Genomic DNA, 24,322 nt, shown 5'->3' with positions numbered 1-24,322 from the left:
ATGGAAAATAAATACTCATCCCTGCTCTACCCACAAAACCCGCTCCTTGCCCCCACCCTCACCCCATGACCCTGTCCCTGTCCCCTGCCCGGTCCTTTTTTTTACTGCCATCCTATTTCTCTTCTACGTCCTGCTTTGCGGCCAAAACCGCTTCTGCAAGACATTTTTTTAATAAAGAAAAAGAAAATAGCTACCCGGAGGATATTGTGCGCCTGAATTTTGTGTGGCATTCTGGGCCCGAGTAGTTTCTGTCTGAGAGAATTAATACATATCCACAAGAAAATCAAAAATAAGATTCGCTTAAGTGACATGTTGTTGCCTGTTTGAGCATGAAGGGGGTAAACATGGTCTCTCAGCTTGGAAAAAGGAATTACAGATTCTCGATGTTTACGCCTCTGCTAAAACCCAAGCTGTGATCCTGTGTGATTTGTTTTGGAGCATGCAAGCGTGTGAGGGTCTCTTCTCTCTTCTTCTGGTGCTGACCTGCTGTACGTCGGCCTTTCTGTTTCTCTCCCTTTCTACAGAATCACATCGCCTTCGCTGAAGTCACATGACCTTGAGTCGGCCGTGTGGCAGACCCATTGGACCTCCACGCTCTTCACCGTCCAGTCCTCATAGTCCTGGTGCAGCATTGGCTTTCCTGCGCTTCTCTCTCTCTCTCCCTCTTTTTCTTTCTCTAACTATCCCTCTCTCCATCCTTACAGATGGTATGCGTGTGTAATCCTTAGATATGTGTTTGTTCACAGACTGTGTTTACAAAGACGACAAAACAAAATGAAAAAAAAAATGTAAGAAAAAGAAAAATGGCTGACCGGGTCTACTCTCGGCCTCCACGCTACCTACATGTACACATGCTGTATGATTAGGTTTTTTTGTGGACTTTAAACTTGGTCATCTGTTTAGTCCATCATAAAACACAGCTTCTTGTCTGCGAACAGCTCTCTTTAACGCTGAGCAAGAAAATGTGAATGGATCTGAATGGCAAATCAGTATTAATCTTGCATATCTGTCACATTCCTTCTGCCCCATCCAGCTGTTTCTGTTTTCATGTTGGACGTTGGAGTGCATTTCAATTTGAAATGGAAAAATGTTTTTATTTTTATGTACATATTGTGCTTGACTTTTTGTTTCTTAAAGATCTGTCTATAAATACCGTATATTACAAATGCAAAGCTTTTAAAGCTAATGGTCGTGAATCTGATAAAAAAAAAGAATCCCTTGATGAAATGGACGGATGCGTGTGTAGTTTGACGAGGCAGGCACACCAAGCCTATTGTGTGTGTGTGTGTGTGTGTGTGTGTGTGTGTGTGTGTGTGTATGTGTGTGTGTGTGTGTGTGTATGTGTGTGTGACATTGATGTGAGCTGGGCCATTGGCTCCTGACTCCTGCTTTGGCTGATAGAACCAAGGCACAAAGCAAAGTAAACAACCACATGCGGCACGCTCAAAGTCTCCGAGCCGGCCAATCAGAGTGGAGACCACTGTCCTTGTGCCCCCTTGCTGTGTGTGTCCGTCTCGTGGAAGAACCATGAAGGATGGATCAGCTGTACAGACAATCACCAGCTCTCCTCTACCCCCCGTCTCTTTCTGTCCCGCTTTCTCTTGTCCCCCCCTCTCTTTCTCTTTCTGTCTCTCTCTCTCTCCCCCAGAGGAGAATTGGATATTTCCTCTTGTGTATATGTGCAGGTTCAGTGTGTGTCAGTGATGCAGGGAATCAAGGCAAGGTCTTACAAGAAGTCCCTCCTCGTTAGGCTAACATCAGTATAACCAAAAACAAAAGTGTGTTGTAATGTCATTTTAATGACTCACAGGCCAAAATTGAGATTTAGTCCTTGTTGAAGATCGCACACCGTGTCTGTAACAGTTTTGTTTTATTTGGATTTTACTTGACAGGCAACAAAGTTAAAATGGCTGTTAAACGTGTAGATTGAGACTGAACTGGATGTTGAGGTGTTTAACACGTCCTCCCTGTTTTTTGTGGTATCAAACTGACATACCTCAGGTCATAGGAAGGAAAACACTAAAAAGAATCCATTTTAAATCATCAAAGACAAATTGCTGTACCACAATTTGTCATTAGACGACATTGTGAAGATCCGTGAAATGGTTTCAAATTCATATGAAGTGGTTCATCAGCTTTGTATATAGGCTAGTCCTAAATTGCCGTGTCCAATCAAAAATTGAAGGAAAAAAATTTGGTGCAATTTGCTGTTGTACAAAGTACATATAATGAAATCATAGATGTGGTCAGTTCTCTTGAAGAGCAATAAATCCTTTGCGAGACAAATATACAAAAAGAAGAAAAAAACAAAGCAAAGTGAAGAAGCGTCTGATGAGCCTCTCCTCTCCCATGCTCCTATTCTCTTGGTCCCTAAATGGTATATTTTTGTAGTTTTTTCCCGCTGAGTGCACTTCACACTGAGGTCATTATCACACTCTATTCTCATGGGCAGCAACACTTAAGATCCAGCTATTGTATCAACAGCAAACAAAACAAAACAACACAGCAAAAACAAACAACCATCTGCAAATATGCTGCTTCAAGAAGTGCTTATCAGCAAGATTCAGATTCGCCACAAATTTGCATCACGTGTATTGCACCTCCTACAGTACTTGTAACAGTATTATATTCAAATAACTAAGACGTGTATAGTGTATGGATTGCACATATTGATATTATTTATTTTGGATCTCATTGTCCATTCACTACACTGGTGCATTGTTGGTGTATGTGTATACATATGTGTGTGTGTGTGTGTGTGTGTGTGTGTGTGTGTGTGTGTGTTTGTGTGCCTGGATGTGTGTGAGTTTGTGTTGCTATGAGCCTAACAGTGTATCACCATCCTCTGTTTTTTTGTCTCATGGATTGCATTGTCTTACTGTTCAATTATTTATTTTTAAATGGGTTTCTCGATCGTATTTATGTAAAAAGTATATATTCATTGGCACTTATACATGCTTCATCTTTTTAATCATTTTTATTACAACTTGGTACAGAAATGTTGAGTTGTGATATTAAATATGTTAGCCTTTTGATCTTGATTTTTTTCTAATCTGTTATTTCTACTTAATTTTCTTAATTTCCTGCTGTGGTTGTTATTGTAGCTCTTTTAATGGTTCTATACTCTATATCTATATTTTTTGTATGGGTATTGGTTGTCTGGTTACTCCTTGTCTCCATGTGGTGCATTAAGTTTACTCTTTTTTTTTAAAGAAAAAAATAAATAAAAGAACAACTCCAGTCATCAACCCCATGACCTTTTACACTGTAGAGGAAACTACATTTTCAGTCTTTGAATAAAAAACAAAACCAAAACAGCTGTGGTTATCATTTCTTCAGTCATGCAGTACACACAGAATACATATTCCTTTAACAGTTTTTCATTGCAAATGAATATTATTTATATGCAATATAACAAATACAAATTATTATGCAACAGTGCTCATATTATAGCTTTGCACAAGGATAATAAATATTTATCCAAAATAACTGCATGTATTAATGCAAACCTGACAGGTCAGAAGCATGGATTAGGCCTACTGATTAGTCCCTCACTCTAGCCTTGGGCATTCTCTGGCTCCTGAAGGCTCTGACAGAACTGTCCTGTAGATCCGGGCGAATCTATTGGCTGGTGACATCGAGGCCAATGTGCAAGAACTCTGCAAGGACCAATCTGCCGCTTGACACGGCCACTGCTGCGGAACACAAACAGACAAACAGCCGATCACGGGGGGGGGGGGGGGCAGAGTCAGGGAGGAGCGGCTCGTTTATAACTGTCAGTCAGACGGCACCTGTGGCCGCTGGTGCTGAGAGAATGGGTCAGAACGAGAGCCGACTGAAAGGCTTCTCCTCCTCCTCCTCCTCCTCCTCCTTTTCCTCCTTCTCTTCTTACTCTCATAATGTCGTAGCTGCTTGACTTTAGCACATAGAGAAAGAACAGCCCGCTGCTGTGTTACGCCCTAGCTGTAAGTCAGTCGATGGTTTACTCATAGTCTGCTACTGTGCCCCCACCCTTAACCCCCCCAACACCACCAACAACAAGCTTCAAGCCCCCAAAACCCTCAGCTCTCCAAACAGGAGACCGAGTAACAACAGCGTCTCGTGTTGCACCATTTATTGTGTTCTTCATGCTTTGTGCTCAAGGACACTGTGACCACTGTATTATGTTGGGCTAAATGTGTTATGTTGTTTTCTGCGGTCAATAAAGGCTTGCTGGGTGATTATTAGCTATTGTTTCCCCTTTTAAGGAGCTGTCCTCAAAGCTCCATGTGTTTTTTACACGCTCCCATGCTGTTATTCACTCTCCACAGTGCTTAGCAGCCCCGCACACAACACAGTTGGTTGCCATGGGTGTTAATTGTGGACTGCACATAATGGCAGGCTGCTTTTCAAAAGGATGTGGAGGAGCCGGTTTCACTGGGGGAAAGTCAGTCGGTACTTTCACTAGCCTCTCACCTGAACAGATGCTATAATAAACCTAATGCTCTTCTGGTACCTGACAGAATGTAAAAGAAAACCCTGTACTTATAATACAGTGGATCTGTATTCTGCACATGTCTAAAATCAGCCTGTATTCAGAGTAGACCATCACATTGAGGCAGGATGATAATGCAGTTCCTGCTGTCCTGAAAGAAGCAACACATTTGAGAAGCGAGACTAACTCTCCACCCTGTTTTCATCACTGCTGCAGCTGGAACAAACATGTCTTTTCACAGGGACTTAATGACAGTATTTGCTCACAGGAAACACATTTTCACTAGAGAATAGAACACATAAATGATAGTCTTGTACCAGTCGTGAGACCCAAAACAGTGACTACTGTAGTAGATTGGGATATGGCACCATAACTGTGTGGGTGAAAAGTATTGGTGCATGTTAAGGAGAAATGTCAAATGTGGAGTGAGTGAAGTGGTGACTCACCTTTGGTCAGGCCTCTCCATCCATGCCGCTAGGAACTCCGATTGGATCGTGCCCAGATTCATGGCCAGTTCCTTCAGCGCCGCCGTCGGAGCCTGGCTGGGGTTCTCTCTGCTGCATCGTCCCCTTAGCGGCCTGCCTGCCGCAGTGTGTGTGTTGTCCTGCTGCTGGTGGGGTGTGTGAGCTCCCGCTGTTTGGGCACAAACACAGCAATCAGCAGCAGGAGCCACCGGACCCCAGCGCAGCCGCTCCGAGACAGGTGGACACCACGTCGTCTGACCACCTGGCACCTGTGCCCGCACCCGTGCCCGCCCCGACATTAGCCTGGCCACATCTGCACAGCGGCCAGGTGATGGCGCCCGCAGACGGGGCAGCTTGGCAGCAATCAGTTGGCACATCTCTAGCCCCTTCCGCGTGCCACACGCCTTTACCGCACCAGGGCTGGCCTCACAAGAGCCCCAGTGGCCAGCTTCGGCTTCGTCCTGTGGTGCTGGGAACATCTTACACCGCCAGGGTGCTGGTCTGTCAGGCCCAGATGGTTGAGAGACAACTGGGGTCCATCTTATCAGTGGCAAGGTCTGCTCCGGTCGCCACACGCCTCCTTGGGATTGGCCGAGAGGACGGGTGACACGTCTTTCACGCATCACTGTGTCCCGGGACAGATGTCGATACGTTTGGACACGGTCTGGCTTCTGTGACCTCAGCGGCTTCGCTTTCCACAACTTAGCCTGGAGCTTGGAAGGGGGCGAAGGGGGCTGAGCCTTCCCAGGAGGGAGTTCTCGTCTCGGGCTGCTTTCGCTTGCTGTGTTGGCCCGCTCCCATGGTGCCACGGGCTCCCTGGATAAACGACGCGATACCACAACGTTCCTCTCGTCCACATATCTGCATTTATTCGTGACCTGCAGTTTAGACTCCCGGCTGCCGTGAAATGCATTCTCATCTGCGAGAAATGAGGAAAATGTTGGGGTGTTTACCGACAGCAAAATGAATTACTTTAATCTTGTCACGGCACTTGGCATGTACCGAGGCGTGAGCGCCTTCGAAAATAGGTTCAGCGAGTATCCAAGGGCAGGAGCTAAGACGGTGTCGGGGGCACAAGCGAAAATGGATCATTTGAGCTGGGAGATGTTTCTGTCATTAAAAGAGTAATGGATGAGCTGGCAAGGTCTGTCACTTACAGGCATATCCCACTTAACCTCGTCCCCCCTATTTCTCAACAAGGCCACTGTTTATATTCACACCTCAATAAAAACCCAAATATACACGGATGTACACAGAGAAACATTGGCTTGTTGGCCAATTTTTTCTGCATATTTTTAGAAGCATCATTTTATAGCTAAAAAGGATCCATTTTCATGACTGAGTGCAAAATGTAGTGTTATTGGTCAATTGGCTCATAGGGCATTGCTAGAATCTTGCAGTCTACTTACTTTTAATTGCCTTTTGCACAACAGCTTGTCACATTTACATCACCCCCCCCCCCCCACACACACACACACACACCCACACACATAGTCTAACATTTTATTCTGACTATCTGACTATGGTCTGGGTAAAGTATATGATGTTTGATGTTCTGTATCTCCTCATCTATACCATTGCATGACACATGATGTGCTGTAGTTTATTTAGTGTGCTCTATTTAATAGTCTTGAGCATATAAAGTACATCTTATGTTATGTAGGATACACCTCCTCTCTCTCTCTCTCTCTCTCTCTCTCTCTCTCTCTCTCTCAAACTACTCTCTGGACTTATTTCCCCACATGGCCCCTGGCTTGTTCTGAGTCGTCCTGCTGGCCCTGGTGAATCTGGCACCTCTCCCAAGCTGACCCTGCTCAGTGGACTAATGGTCCTCTGGCGTGGAGGTGTACACAGGGAGGAGAGTGCTCTGCACGACACAGAGGTTCCGGCCCCGTCACACTGGTGATAAATCACAGCCGAGAACTATAAATGTCAGGCCCCAACCTCCGCTGATCGATGAGGGGCTTCCAGGCTGTCTTCCAGAACAACCCCCCCCCCCCCCCTTCCACACACACACACACACATTTAACAGTGGTGAGTATGACAACATCACTTACAGCACCCTCAACGGGGGAAGAGTTGGTATGTGTAGTTAGAGATACATTGTGTGTGCATGAAGCATGGACTAAAGACACACACACACACACACACACACACGCACACACACACACACACACACACTCACACTCACACTCACACTCACACTCACACACACACAAGGTTGAGTAATTGATATTTGTACTGTACATGTACACTCTCTAAACTCACACAAAGTCTTTCTCTCCAAACGTGATGTAACCAATGATGTAACACAACCTCTAATTCTGGTCATCACCCTGCTGAAGCCTCCGACCCCAGTCACTGGGTCAGCTGAAGTGGGCCCGGCTAACGCGACATGAAAACGTCCGAGGGGAAACTACTGTGGACTCCGAGGCACGCTACAAAGTTTGGGCCCACGAGCACACACACACACACTCTCTCTCCCCCCTCGCTGACACATCCACTTTAGTCAGCTCCGGTGTTCGAGTGCTTTCTCGTCGCCTGCCCTGCACAATCAGCTCGCATTTCAAGCCCTTTGATTTGATCTCGGCTGTCTCCTGCGCCCGCAGTGATGCGCACTTAATTCAAATCCCCCCACCATGTGGTGCACACCCAAGGCTCCCTCTCTACACTCCTCTTCCTGCTGAATATTCACTTGTTTGTTTGAAACAGATAAATATATAAATATCCTTTTTTAACAATGCTCACAGGATTTTGAAGTTGTTAAACTCACATCCCGTAACTCGTACCTGGGGTCTGTCTGATTGGGAACTCTCTGGCAAGCTTGATCTCACATCAGGAAAGCAGAGCTTCCAGTCTTGTTGATTAAGCCCCTCATGGTGGAACTGATTCTGAGTCTGGCATCTCATGCTAACCTTACAGACTCCTCCATGTCTATGTCTTCCAGCCCAGCAGCAGGTGAATGAGAGCTGTAATTACACATGAGGAGCACAGTGGTTGTGGATGTCAGCAGCACAGCCATCTTCCCAGCTCTTAAACAGCCTGCTAGACTGCGTCATTCCTTCCTTAATCCCCTCCCTCCTCCAGGAAAGATGGAGAGGGTGCCCTACCTGAACACTTCTTACCACAGATTCAGTTCAAGGACTGAGTCCTAAATATGGCCCCCAAGCTGAAATCTATGACCACAACTGCAATTATGTACGTTAAAGAAATGTGGTGTAGGATTGATTGGCAGCTTGGCAGCTTCTTTCTGTCTTTCTTCAAATACAACTTTTCTATTGATTTTGTGGAAATATGTGCTTTGTATTCTTTGATGTGGATTGTTTGGTTTCTTATTTTACAAATTAAAGGACAACTTGACATGTTAAGCATAAAACAAGACTGTTGGTGGAGTCAGTCCATTACCTATTACTATTATTCAGGTCGCTGCCATCTTGTGAGAAGGAAGTCTGTACAGGTTGATTACCGAACTCCTCCTTTTGTGTCCATTGGCACTGTCAGTGGCTTGTACTGTATTTAGTAATCCACTTGACTTCTCTTAGCAAGATGGCGGTGACCGGAATGATAGAAAGGTAATACACTGACTGCACAGACTGTTCTTTTTTATGGCATTTCTTACAAAGGCAGAAATGCATTAGTTTGTCTGCAGAGACCCTCTCCATAGTAGCATAGATGTGAAATGATTATTTGAACCTAGTTAATGGCTTAAAAGAGTGATTTACTTTGAAGTAGCAAAGCTGCCCCCAAAGGCTATACTACTGGTATATGCTATTTAGTTGCAAATGCATATTCCGGTTCCCAAAACTACTCTGATTAGTGTAGTTTTGGTCTCCAATAAAGGTTTACGCTTATTATCATCCAAAAATAGATCCTAGGTTGTTGATAGATTGGAGTTGTGCTTTAATCCAAGCTGGACATGAATAGGATTGGGAACAGCTTACCACTGAGGTCATCCTGGAATCCTTCCCATGGACAGCACAGATCTCTACCCAGGTGTTCTCTGTGAATGCATGTGGGTATGTGTCATTTCAGTGATTACAGTCTACACCAGACTTCATTTCTCTGATTCCGTCTTCTGTTCAGAATAATTTACACAATTTACACAAAGTAATAATAATAATTAAAAAAAAACTTTGCCATTAGCAAGTGAGTGGGTGGGCTGCAATCTAAACTAAGTTTTAAAAGTACAAGAATCTGAGGCTGAAAGGTATATTTCGCATAGGAGATAGGAGACAGCATTAACTACCTCAAACAATATGGTACTGCCATGAGTGCCATTCAAGTGCCTGCATTTCAATTATTCACTTATTTTCATTTGCTGTCAAATTCAGCAGTCAATAAATCCTTTTTGACTTTCTGTCTCTTGAAGATAATTTATGAACAGACATCCACTGGAGAGAACAAACAAATAAACCGTTTTGAAAAACAGGATAATACTTAAAGAAAAGATTTGAATTGTCATATTTACATTCAATTAACATGACTCAACATGATTAATTCACCTTATAATTAATTCAACTCAACACAAACACTTTATCCGAACAGGATTAAATGATAATTCATGCATGCTAAATATGGAAATGATTATTTACTGTCAATTAACAATACTCATGTCCTTATATAACATTAACAAAGCAATAATTAAGCATTACCACGCAATAACTTACATGCAACCAACACCATGCAACAACACCTTGCCACTTTCAGGGGTGTGTTTTTTGGCAATTAATTTTGATGAGACGTGGAGGACAGATAAAGAATCAGTCCCACTAGTGCACCAGGCAATTAACTATGTGGTGCTATGGTCTGTAGTCTGTACCCCACAAAATAACCCTTCACAGTGTGACATTGCTATCTATATGGCCAAAAGACACAGGGTAGCCTACTGTATGCTAGCAGGCCTTTTAACAGTGCCACCTGGTCTGTTGGCGGTGTTTGCCATGTTTTTTCCTCCGTGCTTTTTATGTAGTAGGTCAAAACTCCATAATGTTGCTTTAAAAGTAATGTTGTTTCATACTGTTGCCATTCAAAACCACGTTGACACTTTCATGAAATGTACAAAAAATTAATGAATTTATTCAAAGTGGCAATTAGAAAAGCAAATGACTGCAGGTGTCTTCCACACAGTCCTCTCTCTCTCTCCATCATCTGGACGGAGGTTTTAGTGGCGTCAGGTGCTTTTGGTTTCCGTGTGTGACATGCTGCAGTGACACTGGCTGGCGGGCAGCATTGATTCCCTCCTCAGCAGCGTTTACAGTAAATTGAGCTGCGAGCCGGAGGCCAAATGGCTTCGCTGTGGCCTTTGATGAGGACAGCGGCTCCATTTCCAGACGCCATCGTCTGACTCCTCGTCGGATTGGCACAGATGCTCTCCCACCGGCCCTGCCCAATGACTCCTGAAATATCCCACATAACTGCAGGCGCAGGAGTCCTGGACAACTCCATTTACTGGGCGCTGGACAATTAGGCAAGTTCATGACAGACCACAAAAGTGGATGGAAGAAGTGCACAGTCATACACAGACCATGTCTCTACTCTGTAGATAATACAAATCTAAAATCTGACACACATTATTATGCTCTGCGATGGTAACTAAGGATCAATAGTTAGTGTGATAATATTTGCAATGGATTTATATAAATGAATGGTCTTAATGCCAATACATTAAAGGAATACTCCCGAGGCTCTATTTATGGTAGATACCAAGTTCAAACTTTAGCAAAATTATGTTAATTGGTGGAGTTTTGAGCAAGACCGATGTTTGCATTAGCAATGAAATAGTAATACACTTGAAACGAGGAACAGCAGGACACAGAAAGCAAGCATACCACATTAGAGGGTAGAGAAGGCCAGAGAGTACAGGTGGGTTTTGAGCCTGGATTTTAAAAGCAGTGATGGAGGGGGCAGTTGGCAGCTGATGGAGCAGTGTGGAGCAGTGACTGCGAAGGCTCTGTCACCTTTTTGCCTTCGCCGAGACCAGGGTATGTGGAGAAGGTCTTTGTTGCCAGATCTAAGAGACCTGGGGGTTGAATGGGGGTGTATGAGGTCAGAGATGTAGATTGGGGCCAGACCATTTCATGCTTTAAAAAACATTAGCAGAATCTTAAATTGGATCCTGAAATAGACTGGGTGGTATCCAATGGAAGTCTGTGGGGCAAGCAAACACTATTTTATACCATTGACAATGCTCAAAAAATAATTATACTAGTAGTGTGGTGAATGTCCCTACAGACAAACTGAAGTATTGGATATTTTGAAAGTGTACAGAAAGACAAGACCTGTTTCCGGAGGAAGGGAATCTTCGGTAACACTCCAAAATAAGGTGCCATAATAAATAGCAAACTAGTAATTACCTAACCCTTTGTTAATATTTGTTAATTGTTACTAAAATATGTTAATAGTTAACTAAATATATTTTTGGCACTAATTAACAGTTATTTCTTACATCATTTAAATGTTAAATGTTTATTTACAAACTATATGCTAATATAAAAGTTAATGACATATTATTATTTATCTAACTTTTCTGATTAGCTTTGTGGATAATTTATGGAATTTATGGTTTATGGCTTTATGGTCTTGTGGGGTGTATAAGGCACCCTACTGCCAGTGGTTGGTTGTGTGAGAGTTTGCGCTCCTCTTCTTCCACTTCATCCTTATTGGATACCTCTGTGGTTGGCTGTCCTGTAATTGGTGACTCTCTGTCTAGTGTTTGAAAGTAGTGTACTCTTTGCCTTTGGAAGTACTATTTGGTTGCTGCTTGAATTTGGTGAAATTCAGGGGAGGGGGGTGTAACAGAGTTAGAAATGTAGTTTAGTGTTTGTATGTGATTTTCGCTGTAATTAAGCAGCTTTATTGAGATTGGTGTTTTGGAGCCCCCTTTGGAGAAACGCTATACTGCAGCTCTGCTGCGTTTTGTCCTTGTATTGTTGCCATCGCCGATCAGAAGCGGTATGCTTTGCATTGCGTAGGTTGACTGTATAAAGCTCTCCCCACTTTGTTTTAACTTTTTAACTGTAAAATGTTGTTTAAGTTGAAAACTTTGATATACCACCTGTATTATGTTACTTTACATGTATTGTTAAGATTTGGGTGCAATTCTAGCAACTTAGAGTGTAGTTTAGCTTAGTGTGCATGGAAAGTGCAATTCAGTCTAGCAGGAAATGAATGTACATTTAGTTTAGCATTATGTTTATGCATTACCTCCGTATGGTCTACGTCTGTGAGTGTTTAGTGAGTATCAAAATATTAATAAACTGTCGTTCTGTGCACCTGAACATTCCATGTCGCAAAATGCTGATGTGGTACATGAAAATGTAGCTAAAAATGTGGAGAATGCAATGCAATCAAGCATTTTGGACGATATATTGTCACAAGCTGGCAGAATAGGCAACAGGCCGATGTGCGTTTTATTTGGAGACTGTTTTGCGAGACAGAGACTGAGTTTGCTGCTGATATTCTGGGGATAGGCTACAACATATAGCCAATGTACGACTTTAGCCTTTTAATATATTTGCTGCATTAGATCAGTCTTTCTAGAACAGGCAAGGGCTTTCTAGCCTCACGTCAGCAGCGCTGCATCACCCATATAGCCTACATTAAAACAACCAGCGGATGGTGGGCGGGTGCAGTTTTGAAAATTGGTCAAAAAACTCTGGTGCTGATGGATGGCTGATGGATGATAAGTTTTGCTATGCAGTTATGGTTGAAATAATAGCCCATCAGCGCATCTCTAGTGTGTGTGCCTCTCTCGCTCAGAGGGGAGGGAGAGGCTGAGGGTCGATCCAGCATGGATTCTAAACTCTGTGGTGGATAGGATCTACAATTAGGTGTTAACAATACTACTACGCTAGGTCGAAGTACTCCCAAGTGCTATTGCGCCACACATTGTAGTTCTCTGGTTTATTCGCTTGGAAAATCGGCACGTTTCATGTTGCGTGGCTGTAGCATTTCTATCAACTACTCGTGCAACTGTATTTAAGTCAGGAAAACGTGGATGTTTTTGATTACTTCTACGCTTAGTCCCCGTCAAAGCGGCTAGCATAGCAACATGCTAACACAGTCCAGCCGCGCACCAGAGCGTTTGAGTGCACGTACCGACACGGGAGAGGTATGACTCAACTCGTGAAAGTTAAGGTAAGAACATATATTACTACTGACATTGGGTGGCGTGTTCCTTTAACCAACTTTATTATAAGGGGCTCCACACTGATAGCTAAATACTACTAATATATTAATTAAGCTTAACCAACTTTATTGCAAGCGGTTCCGGCGCCGACAACAGTGGAAGCATGTCAAGGTAGCTCATAACACATATTAATACAATATTAGTTAATAGATTTGCTAAAACATTAACATACAGATTTTATGCAAACAACTAATATTTAATTAATGATTAAAAAAATATTAACTTGTGCCAAATAGATATGTTAGTAACAATTAACAAATATTAACAAAGGGTTAGGTAATTACTAGTTTACTATTTATTATGGCACCTTATTATGGAGTGTTACCGAATCTTCTGACTTCGTGTAGCATTAGTGTCAAATCAGTGGGCGCGTTCAACTTCTTTCAGCGTTGTGTAGATCTGACTGAACATGAGGTATGTTTGTATTGTAAGATTCCGCCAGATCTACGCAGCACTGCAAGATCGAACATGCCACAGACTTAAAAATTACTATGCAAACGCTTACAAAAGCTAATGCAAACAATGGTCTTGCTCAAAACTCCACCAATTAACGTAATTTTACTCCAAAAGTTTGAACTTGGTATCTACCGTAAATAGAGTCTAGGTCATTTTTTTTACGCCGGAGTATTCCTTTAACATATGCAAAGGACATAGCACAGGTGTAAAATAAGAAGTGTGGCTACAACACTAAGTTGGTCTTTGAGAATATTTCTACAACACAGTCAGGCCCCAAAGTGACTTTTGGGAGAGATCTACTTTAGTTCCTGATCACACACAGTATGGTGACAGTGATTAGAGCAGGCAGTGACTCCTCAGAAATCTGGAAATAGCCCCAAACAAACCAGAACAAGCACAGGGCTGGAGAAATAAAAAGGCTCCACAACGTCACCAAACTGTGAGGGGACTCATTATGGCCCATCATTCCTGACACGTCCGTTTACAGACAGCCCTTTGGCTTCCTTTGGGACCATGCCTTCATTTTCCTGCTGTTCGTGTTATAAAAAAAAAAAAAATACAGTGGCCTCAAGCCCACAAAGACGTGTCCTCATAAATACACACACACAAACAAGCACACACACACACACACACACACGCACACACACACACACACACACACACACACAGTTACAGCTTGTTGGTAGGACTAAGTGGACAGCTTTAGTCGACAAGATTAATCACAGGGAAAAAGGGGAAACAAAACACCACAATGATAAATCACTTAAATTCCACTTGAATTAGGAGCCCTTTTTCTTGTCTCATCGAGACAGGGGCCATGGCACCATCTCCATTATGAAGGGGGATGCCATTGGCATTGGGATAGAAGCCAAGGGAAAAACAGGAGGAAGAGAAAAAACATCTCCGTACCTTTCTCTCCCATCTCCCGGCTGAGCACCTGACCAGCCCTCTCTCATGTTGTTTTGCCTCCGTGCGGCTGAGACGGGTGTCGAGGACTGGACGTGACCCAGACACACAACGCGCACATTTATTTCACACCCACTGCCGTAATTACCCAGACACACAACAGTAACCAGGAACCTGGTTATGGTTCAGGTGTCACATGAAGCCAGCCGAAAAGAAAGGAAAAAATAGAGAGCCGTGTGGTTGAGAGAGACAAAGAGAGAGAGAGGGAGGGAGAGAGAGAGACAGGTGAAATAGAAGAGAGAGAGAGAGAGAAAAGTGAGATAGAAGAAAGCAGTGTGTGTGAGAGAGAGAGCAGAGACAGAGAGAGAGAGAAATGGAGAGAGCAGAGAGAGGCTGAGAGTGGATTGAGCATAAGTGTAAGGCATTGAGAGGGAGAAAGTGCAGAGCATTCTCCACTAGCAACAAAATGATGGGGGGGGGGGAGAGAGTGTGTGTGAAAGTTCCTCATCTTTTAAAAAAGGCCTGTGAGAGAGAAGGGGGAGCAGTACTTGAAAGTACAAAGTGTATTTCTTTCCTGAAGGTCTGTCTCTACCTCCTGCGCGCTTCTTCCCTCTTCTCTCTCCTCCTCTCAGTGCAGAAAGTGGTGCTCTGAGGCAGGGGAGACACTCTTGAGGTACCCAGTGGAGCGCAGGAGGAGGAAGCTTACTTTACGCACCAAATGATGACCTTCCTTTTCATTCAAGTGCCCTTCCCGCTGCACACCCCTGAACTTCAAAACAGGAAGGTTGTTATCAGCATACATCTTTCCAACTAGAAATAAATGTTGACATTTTCGGGGGGGGGGGGGGAAATGTAACGGAATATCACTAGTTATGCAGCAGTTTGAAGAATGCGAACAAATCAGAATCCACACTTTGAAAAACAGTGCATTCATAATTCACAGCTTCCACTGAGGCAAGTTTGGAAATAGAGGTAATCAAGAGGAATACCTGTCAACAAACCCATGGGTAAGGAACACGCCTCGGAGAGTCGAAGAAACTTTTAATGAGCATTTAGGGATAGCCAGACTGCTGCTATACTCGTACTTATTTAGACACCGCGTCAAAATGTCAAACTCCCATCAGTTGTGCACCAAATTCCATCAATTGCAGACATGGCATATCACTCGATGAGGATGCATGGATCGAGAGAGATATGAATATTGATGAATGATATCTTGGGAAATGGGAAACAAAACGAGAGTAATGATTTGAGAGCTTAAGTGCATCCTGGATGACATGGCCTTGGGTCTAACACACATTTGCTCTGAGACATGCAGTGGCTCTTTCACGCTGTATCTCTGTGGGTCTTGCTGGTCATGTCCAGACACTGCAGGCAAGCAACAGCTGCTGCAGATGCCATCAGACAAGGCAACCAAACCCCAGCTGATGGCCACTGCTATCGCTATCATCATCATCCGTGGTAAGCAAGCCATGCAAAACAGGAGAAGTATCTCTGTGACATTACTGACCCTTACACGGATGTGTCTGTGTTGAAGACCAGTTGGGGTGTGACAGACATGTTGGTACTCTGGTATTATAAGGCTTAATATACCCGTGATATTCACAGCTGAATTGCCATACTACATAGCTCTTTTGTGTACCAGTTGAGAGATGAGTTGGACAGTAGTCTTTCTTCCATTCCGATGGTAAAGTGCCAATGCCAGTACTTGAGCTCAGCAAATCCGGAATGACCTGGAATTCCATCTGCCAGAAGACTATAGGTAAATACAGCATAAATAGATTCTAATGTTGATGTTGAATGTCAGTATCTAATTTTGCGCTGTTTAGTCTATTCATGTTAAAGGTAAACTATGCAGTATTGGCAATTTCCTTACTGTTTTTGCTTATTTTTTCGCTTGCTCCGTCATGACGAATGGCTGAGAAACTCCATCGCTACCTTTTTCTAGCCGGTGCCTGGCGTGTATGTGTATTTGAATGCAGTAAAGCAATTCGTTACACTCGTTATACTTCCTGACACTGAGGCCGTCGGCCCGCCGGCCCAAAGTTGCAAGGGTGGTTTTTCCGCTCACAGGCGATAGGGGGAAGTGAGACGGCCACCATTCAACCCGAAAAAAGTCATATAACCATTCCAATGACTCTGAAGCTGGTAAATGAAGGTAAATTAAGCTGAACAACTTGCATATTACACTAAAAAACCTGCATAGTGTGGCTTTAAGTCTTTTGACAGACAAGGTAGCAATGCTTACAGTGTGCTCAATATGTATTGTCACCCCTGGTAAAGATGAGGTATACTTTAGATGTTTTTTAGACTTGATGATCCCCAAGATGCTACTTTTTTTTATCTCACACAGTGATCGTTAGGGAGTTTTTGTGCTGCCTTTTCACGGCAGGGGCAAGATCCTTTCCAGGCAGGTATGTAACAGTTCCAGTTGAATAACACTTCTGATAAATTATACTTACTTCTTCATTATTGTATTGTATTGTATAACAGTAAATATTTTCTCGAAAGTGTTTTTTAATTAGCCTGGCCCCGTTCATTTTCATTTCACTGAGATACTAGTCTGGCATCTGACAATACACTAACGTTTCCAGGGTGCCAGGCCAATCAGCAACGAGAGGGGATGACGCTTATTTTGAAATCTAAAGTGGCTGTGGTAAATGGCAAATATGGCAAAAGAATGCCTGCAAACATCAACCAATTGCAGTCGGAGGAATATGTATATATATATATATATATATTGCAAAGGTAGGCCTAAATACATAGATACACAGAATGAAACTGAAATATGCTGTTGGTCTTTGGACACTCGAGGGTTGAAAAACCCATTAATGTCACTGATGGGTTTGCCTCATGTTCTAAGATCATTCTATGTTAATAAGATGGCCACCTGGATAATAATGGAAGGACTCAAGCTCGTCTCTTCTTCTGGAATATTTATCTCTACATGGCCAGCCCTCACGGCCACTGGAAAGTTATGGACGAGGAGCTAAATTATGCATCGTTTCATCGTCAAGGCTACCGTATAGTAGGTCAGCTGCGGCTTGGAAAAAAACGTGTGGCGTGGCGGTAAGAATCCGCATCAAAGAAGCTGCCGTGTTAGAGCTAAACCCTGATGCTGAAGAGCACTGCCTGTCAAAAAATACATTGTGCACACTTTCTGACAACTCTGTGTGTTTTTGAGTCCATGAATTATTACCAAAGCAGAATCTGTCTACCAATTTGCATGAGGCGGGGGAAAAAACGACCGCAGAAATGCCAATGTTGCTTCTCTCTCGGAGAAGATGGTGGGGGAGAAAAAGACAGGAAAAACCCATCCCGCTTGTTGGCCATACTAACGCTAGCTCCTTTCCAAAATAAAAAAATCCAAGACTTGGATCAACTTACAAGACAGAAGCCTCTCAAGATTTCTTCCTGCTCCCCTGATCAGAGTGAACAAGCCAGGGGCCTCCGACTCTCCCTCCCTCTCTCTACGATCCCTGCGTTGAATAAACTGCTGATAAAAGCAATAATTTCAGGGCAGCGTGTTATTTAAGGGAGCTGTTTAATGTTTAATGGGATTAGGGCAGAGTCAGTAACCTACTTTTGGATCTAACATGCGGCTCATCTGTCTGTTCTCTCACACACAAGGAGGGGGGAAGGGATCGGAGTGAGAAGAGGAGGACCAAAAAAAAACCTCCAACAAAGAAAACAAAAGCCATATTTAGCCATTTCTCAAGAAATCGCCAAGTGGCACATATGGGAGGGTTTCAATTATCTTGCACATGGCAGTGTTTTTTAAACAGCTTTTTGTTGTCAAGAACACTGTAGGTTTATGGCAATGATACAGACAGATTCAGTATAGTGCAGCGCATGTAAGAAGGCTTGATTTACTATGCATTATGCAAATCTGCCTTTGTGTGGGGAAAATGCTCTAACCATGCAGATGGCAACCACGCCAGCCTCGTCCTATTTTTAGAAATGCAAAGGATTGATTTTTATTTTCATGGTATCCATAATATCGTTTGGCAAAGCCTTCAGGATTGTCACCTTATCATGCTACAATAATTCCTATTAGGAGGGGAAAATTCTGGTTATGTACAATCAGGAGGAACATAGGATGGGGGTGGGGGGGGGACTGAAATGTCACTGGGAATGCAAATGTCATACTGTAGTTCATGTGACCTGTGCACATCATAGTTTACTGAACTTTGGTGAAGTGGAAAAACATCTAGAAAGGAATTCTGTGAACTCCCAAGCGTCCGTTTTGACCTAGAGCAACACTAAGCAGACAGGACACATCCTCTTCTCTGTCTGCAAACGGAGAGGGAAAAAAACAACCTTCACACCATTCTTCTTGAAAATCTTCTATTTGCAGTAAACCACAGAAAGGGCATTTTCAATACATGCTAAATAATAGTTAAGTTCAACAAATATCTTTACATTTAGTTACCCTTTATTATATGATCATTAAAAATCCTATAGTTTCTTATCAAGTGAGCGGTGAAGGAGAGGAAAAAAAGTGTATAAAACATTTGGCATGACCGTGTGTTGTGAGTCTGGTATCAAAATCCACACACACAAACACTCGCTCGCACACACACACACACACACGCACATGCACACACACGCACACACACGGCAGAGTAAAAAGAAGGCGAACAAGAGTCCCGTCCCTCCTGTGTTGCTCAGATGAAGGTTGTCATGGATTCATCACAGATCTAGTCTTTTTTTTCTTCTTTCCCCCCCCTCCTCGTCGTTCTCCCCAAGGCTAACGCCGGGAGAGCTACGTGCTCGATCCCCCTCGGAGGCGCACAGCGGGGTGCGCTCTCTTTCCACGGGTTTGTTATTGTCTGTGACGAGCTGGTGGGCCATTAAAAAAACAGGAGAGAGGAGAGGAAAAACAGGGTAGTGTGATGGCAGTGGGAAGGAGGGGAGATTGCCGTGGGGTTGAAACTGGTGGTTGTTGGTGGGGTGGGGTAGGGGTAGGGGAGGGTGGGGCATTTTCTTTGGTGGTCCACAGAAACGGCAGAGGGGCGTCAGGAGGTTGTTAGGAGTCGCCGCCGGCCTGCTGGTCCACTCCGCCGACATCAGCTCGCATGGACAGGAGGAAGGACTCCCACACAGAGAGACACTGCCAGAGGGGATGAGATTCATGTATAAGATAAGACACACACACACACACACACACACACACACACACACACACACACACACACACACACACACACACACACACACACACACACACACACACACACACACACACACACACACACACACACACACACACACACACACACACACACACACACACACACACACACACACACACACAGAATGAGCACATGGTGAGTCAGATATACAAATATGTGTCATCTCTGGAACACAAGTGAGCACTCTCAGGTCTACCTCTGACTCCTGAATCCAATCGACTGCCCCTATAGAGAGAAGGACAGGCACAGACACAGGGACTCTATGACAAGTCAATCTCAATCACCTACACTGCTGTTCAAACGTTTTGGGGACACGTAGAAATATCCATTCCACTCCATTATAGACAGAAAACCAGCTGAGATAAGTTGCATTGTTCTTTTAATCAGGGCTGCAGTTTTCAGATTACCGGTACATTATGTGCGTATATAATTGCCAAAGGGTTCTCCAATGTTTTCTCAGTTAGCCTTTTAAAATGATATCAGATTAGTAAACAGAATGTGCCTTTGGAACATTGGATGAATGGTTGCCACTATATCTCACCCATTCACATTAGTAAACAGAATGTGCCTTTGGAACATTGGATGAATGGTTGCCACTATATCTCACACATTCAGAGGCCATGCAAAGACATTCAATCACACGCATACAAACCACAAGCATATATTTACTGTCCAAACCATGGACACATAGGGTGTTTCATTAGACACTAGGAAAAACACACAGAGAGACAAACACATGCGCACGCACGCACACGCACGCACATACGCGCACACACACACACACACACTTCTCATAAACACATCAGTCTCAAAACACACGCCCTGAGATAAAAGCCAGGGCTTTGACTGCAGAGTAATGGCCATCCATTTAAAGCCAGACACTCTGTGCCGGGGCTCCTTCCAATTTAGCGGCCCATCTCCTCTCCCAGGCTGTGGCTAGCCGATGCCCACTCCCTCCCTCCCTCCGCCACGCGGTCACCACCCCCCGGCCTCCGCTCAGGAGCCGCGTCATCCGCCAGACGCTGGGATTTATCTTCTGACAGAGGGCCTCTCGTTCTCTCACTCTCTCGGTCTCAGCCATTCATAGTTGCCTGCAATCGCTCTCTCTATTTATGACCGTCTGTTTGTCTCTCTGTTCGCATTGCCATCCTCTCCATCTCTCCCGCTCTGTTGTAAATCCATCCGTTTGTTTATTCCTCTGTCTCTGCCTGTCTTCCAACCTCTCCACTCGCTCTCCCTCTGGTGTGGGTAGAGGGCTCCATCTCTCACTTGGTTACTCTCTCTCTCCCTGTTGTAGATGAGGGTCTCTCTCTCTCTCTCTCTCTCACTTGTCTCTCTCACTCATCTCTCCCTCTCCCATTGTGGATGAAGGTCTCTTGTCTCTCTCTCTATCCCTTTCTCTGTCTCTTGTGGATGAAGGTCTCTCGTCTCTCTCTCCCTTTCTCTTTCTCTTGTGGATGAAGGTCCCTCTCTCGTCTCTCTCTCTCTCCCCTTCTTGTGGATGAAGGTCTCTCTCTCTCTCTCTCCCTCTTGTGGATGAAGGTCTCTCTCTCTCTCTCTCTCTCCCTTTCTTTTTCTTGTGGATGAAGGTCTCTCTCTCTCTCCCCTTCTTGTGGATGAAGGTCTCTCTCTCTCTCTCTCCCTCTTGTGGATGAAGGTCTCTCTCTCTCTCTCTCTCTCTCGTGTACAGTCCCCCTCCCTCCCTCTCTGTGCTGCTGGTGAGGGTCACTCTGGTGACCAGCTGAGCCGGGCTGTCACAGCGTGTTTCGTCACTCCTGTTTCGTCACCATGGGACGCGGGACAGACTCTGACCTATATCCTTAAAGAGCGGTTCAGACTGGGTGGACGCCATGGCGACAGCAGGCCATGATGAGGCACTGCAGGGCCATCCAGGGTTAAACTGGACAATGCAGCCCACAACTACAATTCCCTGGCTGTACGCCAGACGGACTTCAAAACGCTCTAAAAGCACAGTTATGGATGTGGATGCTTTTTATGGTGAACTATGATGTGTGTGTGTGTGTGTGTGTGTATGTGTGAGGGGATGTGTACATGTCTGACTGTCTATGTGTGTGTGTGTGTGTGTGTATCTGTCTACGTGCAAGAGTTCATATGTGAGTTTCAGTGCGTGTGGAGAAGTGTGTGTGTGTGTGTATGAGTGTGCCAATGTGTGTGTGTGTGTGTGTGTGTGTGAAGGGGGCTGCCAATCAGGAAGATGGTGGGCATTATAAAGCCATTAGTTGACTCCGGTTCATCAATCCACGAGGACGAACAGGGGTGAGGACGCTGACAGACGCTCGCCTCTTCGCCTCTTTGTGAAATTAAAACACCAAGACGTGACACACCCGCGGCCAAAGACGAACAGCCTGGAATAAAACCAGAAGAAGAGACAAGAGTCCTGGCTGACCTCTTCCACCCTCCTGGTACAGCACGTCTAGGCATCTAAATGCACTAAAGACCTGACGCATGCTGGTGGGGATGTCTTCATACGTTCTGTGGGTGATTTAGAGATGGTGATTTAGGGGGGTGAGTTATGTGAGTTAGTCATTGGATGGAGAGAGCTTGTAGAGCCTGATTAGCAACCAAAGACCTACACCATGGGGTGATGGAGTGTGTGTGTTAGAGGTGTAACGGTACACAGAAGTCACGGTTCGGTTCATACCTCGGTTCGGACATCACGGTTCGGTACGAGTTCGGTACAATGGAGGGGAAAGCAAAACAAAAATGCAGAAAGCATTTTTTTTTGTGCATGTCTCAGGCTGTACCACCTAGTGTCATACAGTATCTTCCCTGAGTTATCTGCAACAGCCTGAAGTGTGTAAGATGTAGGCTAAACAGTACAATAAGTACCCAGACTCCATCTGTAACTTGTAAACAAAATAAGACAATCAGCTCTAAAACTGAAAATAGGCCTACAGCATCTCTTATTTCTGAAAGTGCAAATTACATAGAAAAATTAAGCAAGACCTTCAACATCTGTGTTTAGTTGTATATGGAAGGGTCTACAATTTGCCTCAATATTTTTTTTATTGTGTGTAAAGTAATAATCTAGCCTACTAATTGTGAAAATATCACACTATTTTGACTTTTTTTAAAAAACGAAATTGCTCCTTTCATTTCATAAACAGACTACAACTAGAAGTCACGTGACTTTGCCCTTTGACGTTAACTCACCGTAGCATGGTTTGTTTATTAGCCTGGTTAGCGTTGTCACTTTATTTTACTGTCTATGCACTTAACACTACCAGAACCTCATGTGAGAAGTTACAAGTTACCCCAACATAAAGGCAATTACCACGCGATTTACATAGCTTTCTGTCATTACGAAATCATTTAATTTAAGCCATAGGTTTTGGCCCTATTTGTATGTGTATCCAAAGGCTGCTGAAGCGCAGGGGAAGTTTTTTCCCCTCGTTTCAGTGATTGGTAGCCTACATCATCTGGGTGATGGCTTCGAGTAGCATTTTTTCCACTCACATACCCAACAACTGCTGAACAACGCCGACAAACAGTTTCATCTTATCCACCACTCTTTCGCCTGTACTAACGTTACTGTAACTGAAGTTTTCAAACTTGCGCTCTTAAAGAGACCAGCGGATCCTCTAACTCTTGTGGGTCTAACGTTAGTGCTGCTAATGACTGACGGACTCGACCGACGACCTGACAAAAAAAAACATAGGCGCCAATCAGAGCTAAGGCGAGGCTACAGATTAGCATTAGGTGTCGCTAAAGAACTCCCGTAACTCTCGCTACTTAACAGTAATTGCGCATGACATTAATTAATCCGCACACGAGTTTTATGTATTTTTATACCGTGTATTCTCCGTGTAAATTCATGCACCGAACCGTGACGCCCGTACCGTTTCGGTTCAATACGAATACATGAACCGTTACACCCCTAGTGTGTGTGTGAATTTAAGTGACGTAGTTCGCCCATCCTTATCTTTCAAAGCAGTAGGTTCAAACACATATTCATATCGCGCTCTCCTTTATTTCAGCAAAGCCAAGAAAAGTTCCCCGGCCTGCATACCAAGTCGTATGAGGAGAGAGAGAGAGAGAGACAATGAGAGAGACAATGAGAGAAAGCGCAAGATGGAGTGAACGAGGGAGAGAAATCGAGGGCCGAGGGCTGGAGAGGACGAGTTCCTGTCAATCATCTCTAGAAAAAGCTAAAGATGTGAGAGCGAAAGAGTGGCTTCGTGCTTCATGTGAGAGGGGGAGGTTTGTTGGGGAGAGTCGGAGACTTTGGCGCAGGGAGTCTGCGGTGTGATGAGGGAGTCTGCGGTGTGATGTGGGAGTCTGCGGTGTGATGAGGGAGTCTGCGGTGTGATGTGGGAGTCTGCGGTGTGATGTGGGAGTCTGCGGTGTGATGAGGGAGTCTGCGGTGTGATGAGGGAGAGGGGGTCCAGCGGGTGGCACCGTCTCCGCCTGAGAGCTGCTAACTTGGGCTGCCACAGAGAGGCGAGCGCTGAGAGCTGCTAACTTGGGCTGCCACAGAGAGGCGAGCGCTGAGAGCTGCTAACTTGGGCTGCCACAGAGAGGCGAGCGCGCTGAGAGCTGCTAACTTGGGCTGCCACAGAGAGGCGAGCGCTGAGAGCTGCTAACTTGGGCTGCCACAGAGAGGCGAGCGCTGAGAGCT

At 44.4% G+C, this 24,322-nt stretch overlaps 2 protein-coding genes across 4 annotated transcripts in view; one reads left to right on the top strand and one right to left on the bottom strand.

Moving 5' to 3' along the window:
- Positions 1–554, top strand: part of plppr5b (phospholipid phosphatase related 5b) — a 43,077-nt gene extending 42,523 nt beyond the window's left edge. The window contains exon 6 of the mRNA XM_076291245.1: positions 525–554. Coding sequence (XP_076147360.1) covers positions 525–554 — 30 coding nt within the window. The remainder of the gene's footprint in view (positions 1–524) is intronic.
- Positions 555–18,818: 18,264 nt separating this feature from the next.
- snx7 (sorting nexin 7) overlaps positions 18,819–24,322 on the bottom strand; it is a 29,159-nt gene continuing 23,655 nt past the window's right edge. For all 3 annotated transcript variants that reach the window (XM_076290208.1, XM_076290209.1, XM_076290210.1), the window contains one exon: positions 18,819–19,601. In XM_076290208.1, coding sequence (XP_076146323.1) covers positions 19,518–19,601 — 84 coding nt within the window. In that variant the 3' untranslated portion in view covers positions 18,819–19,517. The remainder of the gene's footprint in view (positions 19,602–24,322) is intronic.

Source organism: Alosa pseudoharengus, unplaced genomic scaffold, assembly GCF_046254945.1.
Source record: "Alosa pseudoharengus isolate Yale_2024_CS ecotype anadromous, Long Island Sound unplaced genomic scaffold, YU_APseudo_1.1 YU_APseudo_1.1_scf_18, whole genome shotgun sequence".
Taxonomy (NCBI): domain Eukaryota; kingdom Metazoa; phylum Chordata; class Actinopteri; order Clupeiformes; family Clupeidae; genus Alosa; species Alosa pseudoharengus.
This window is presented reverse-complemented; position numbering and strand designations above follow the sequence as displayed.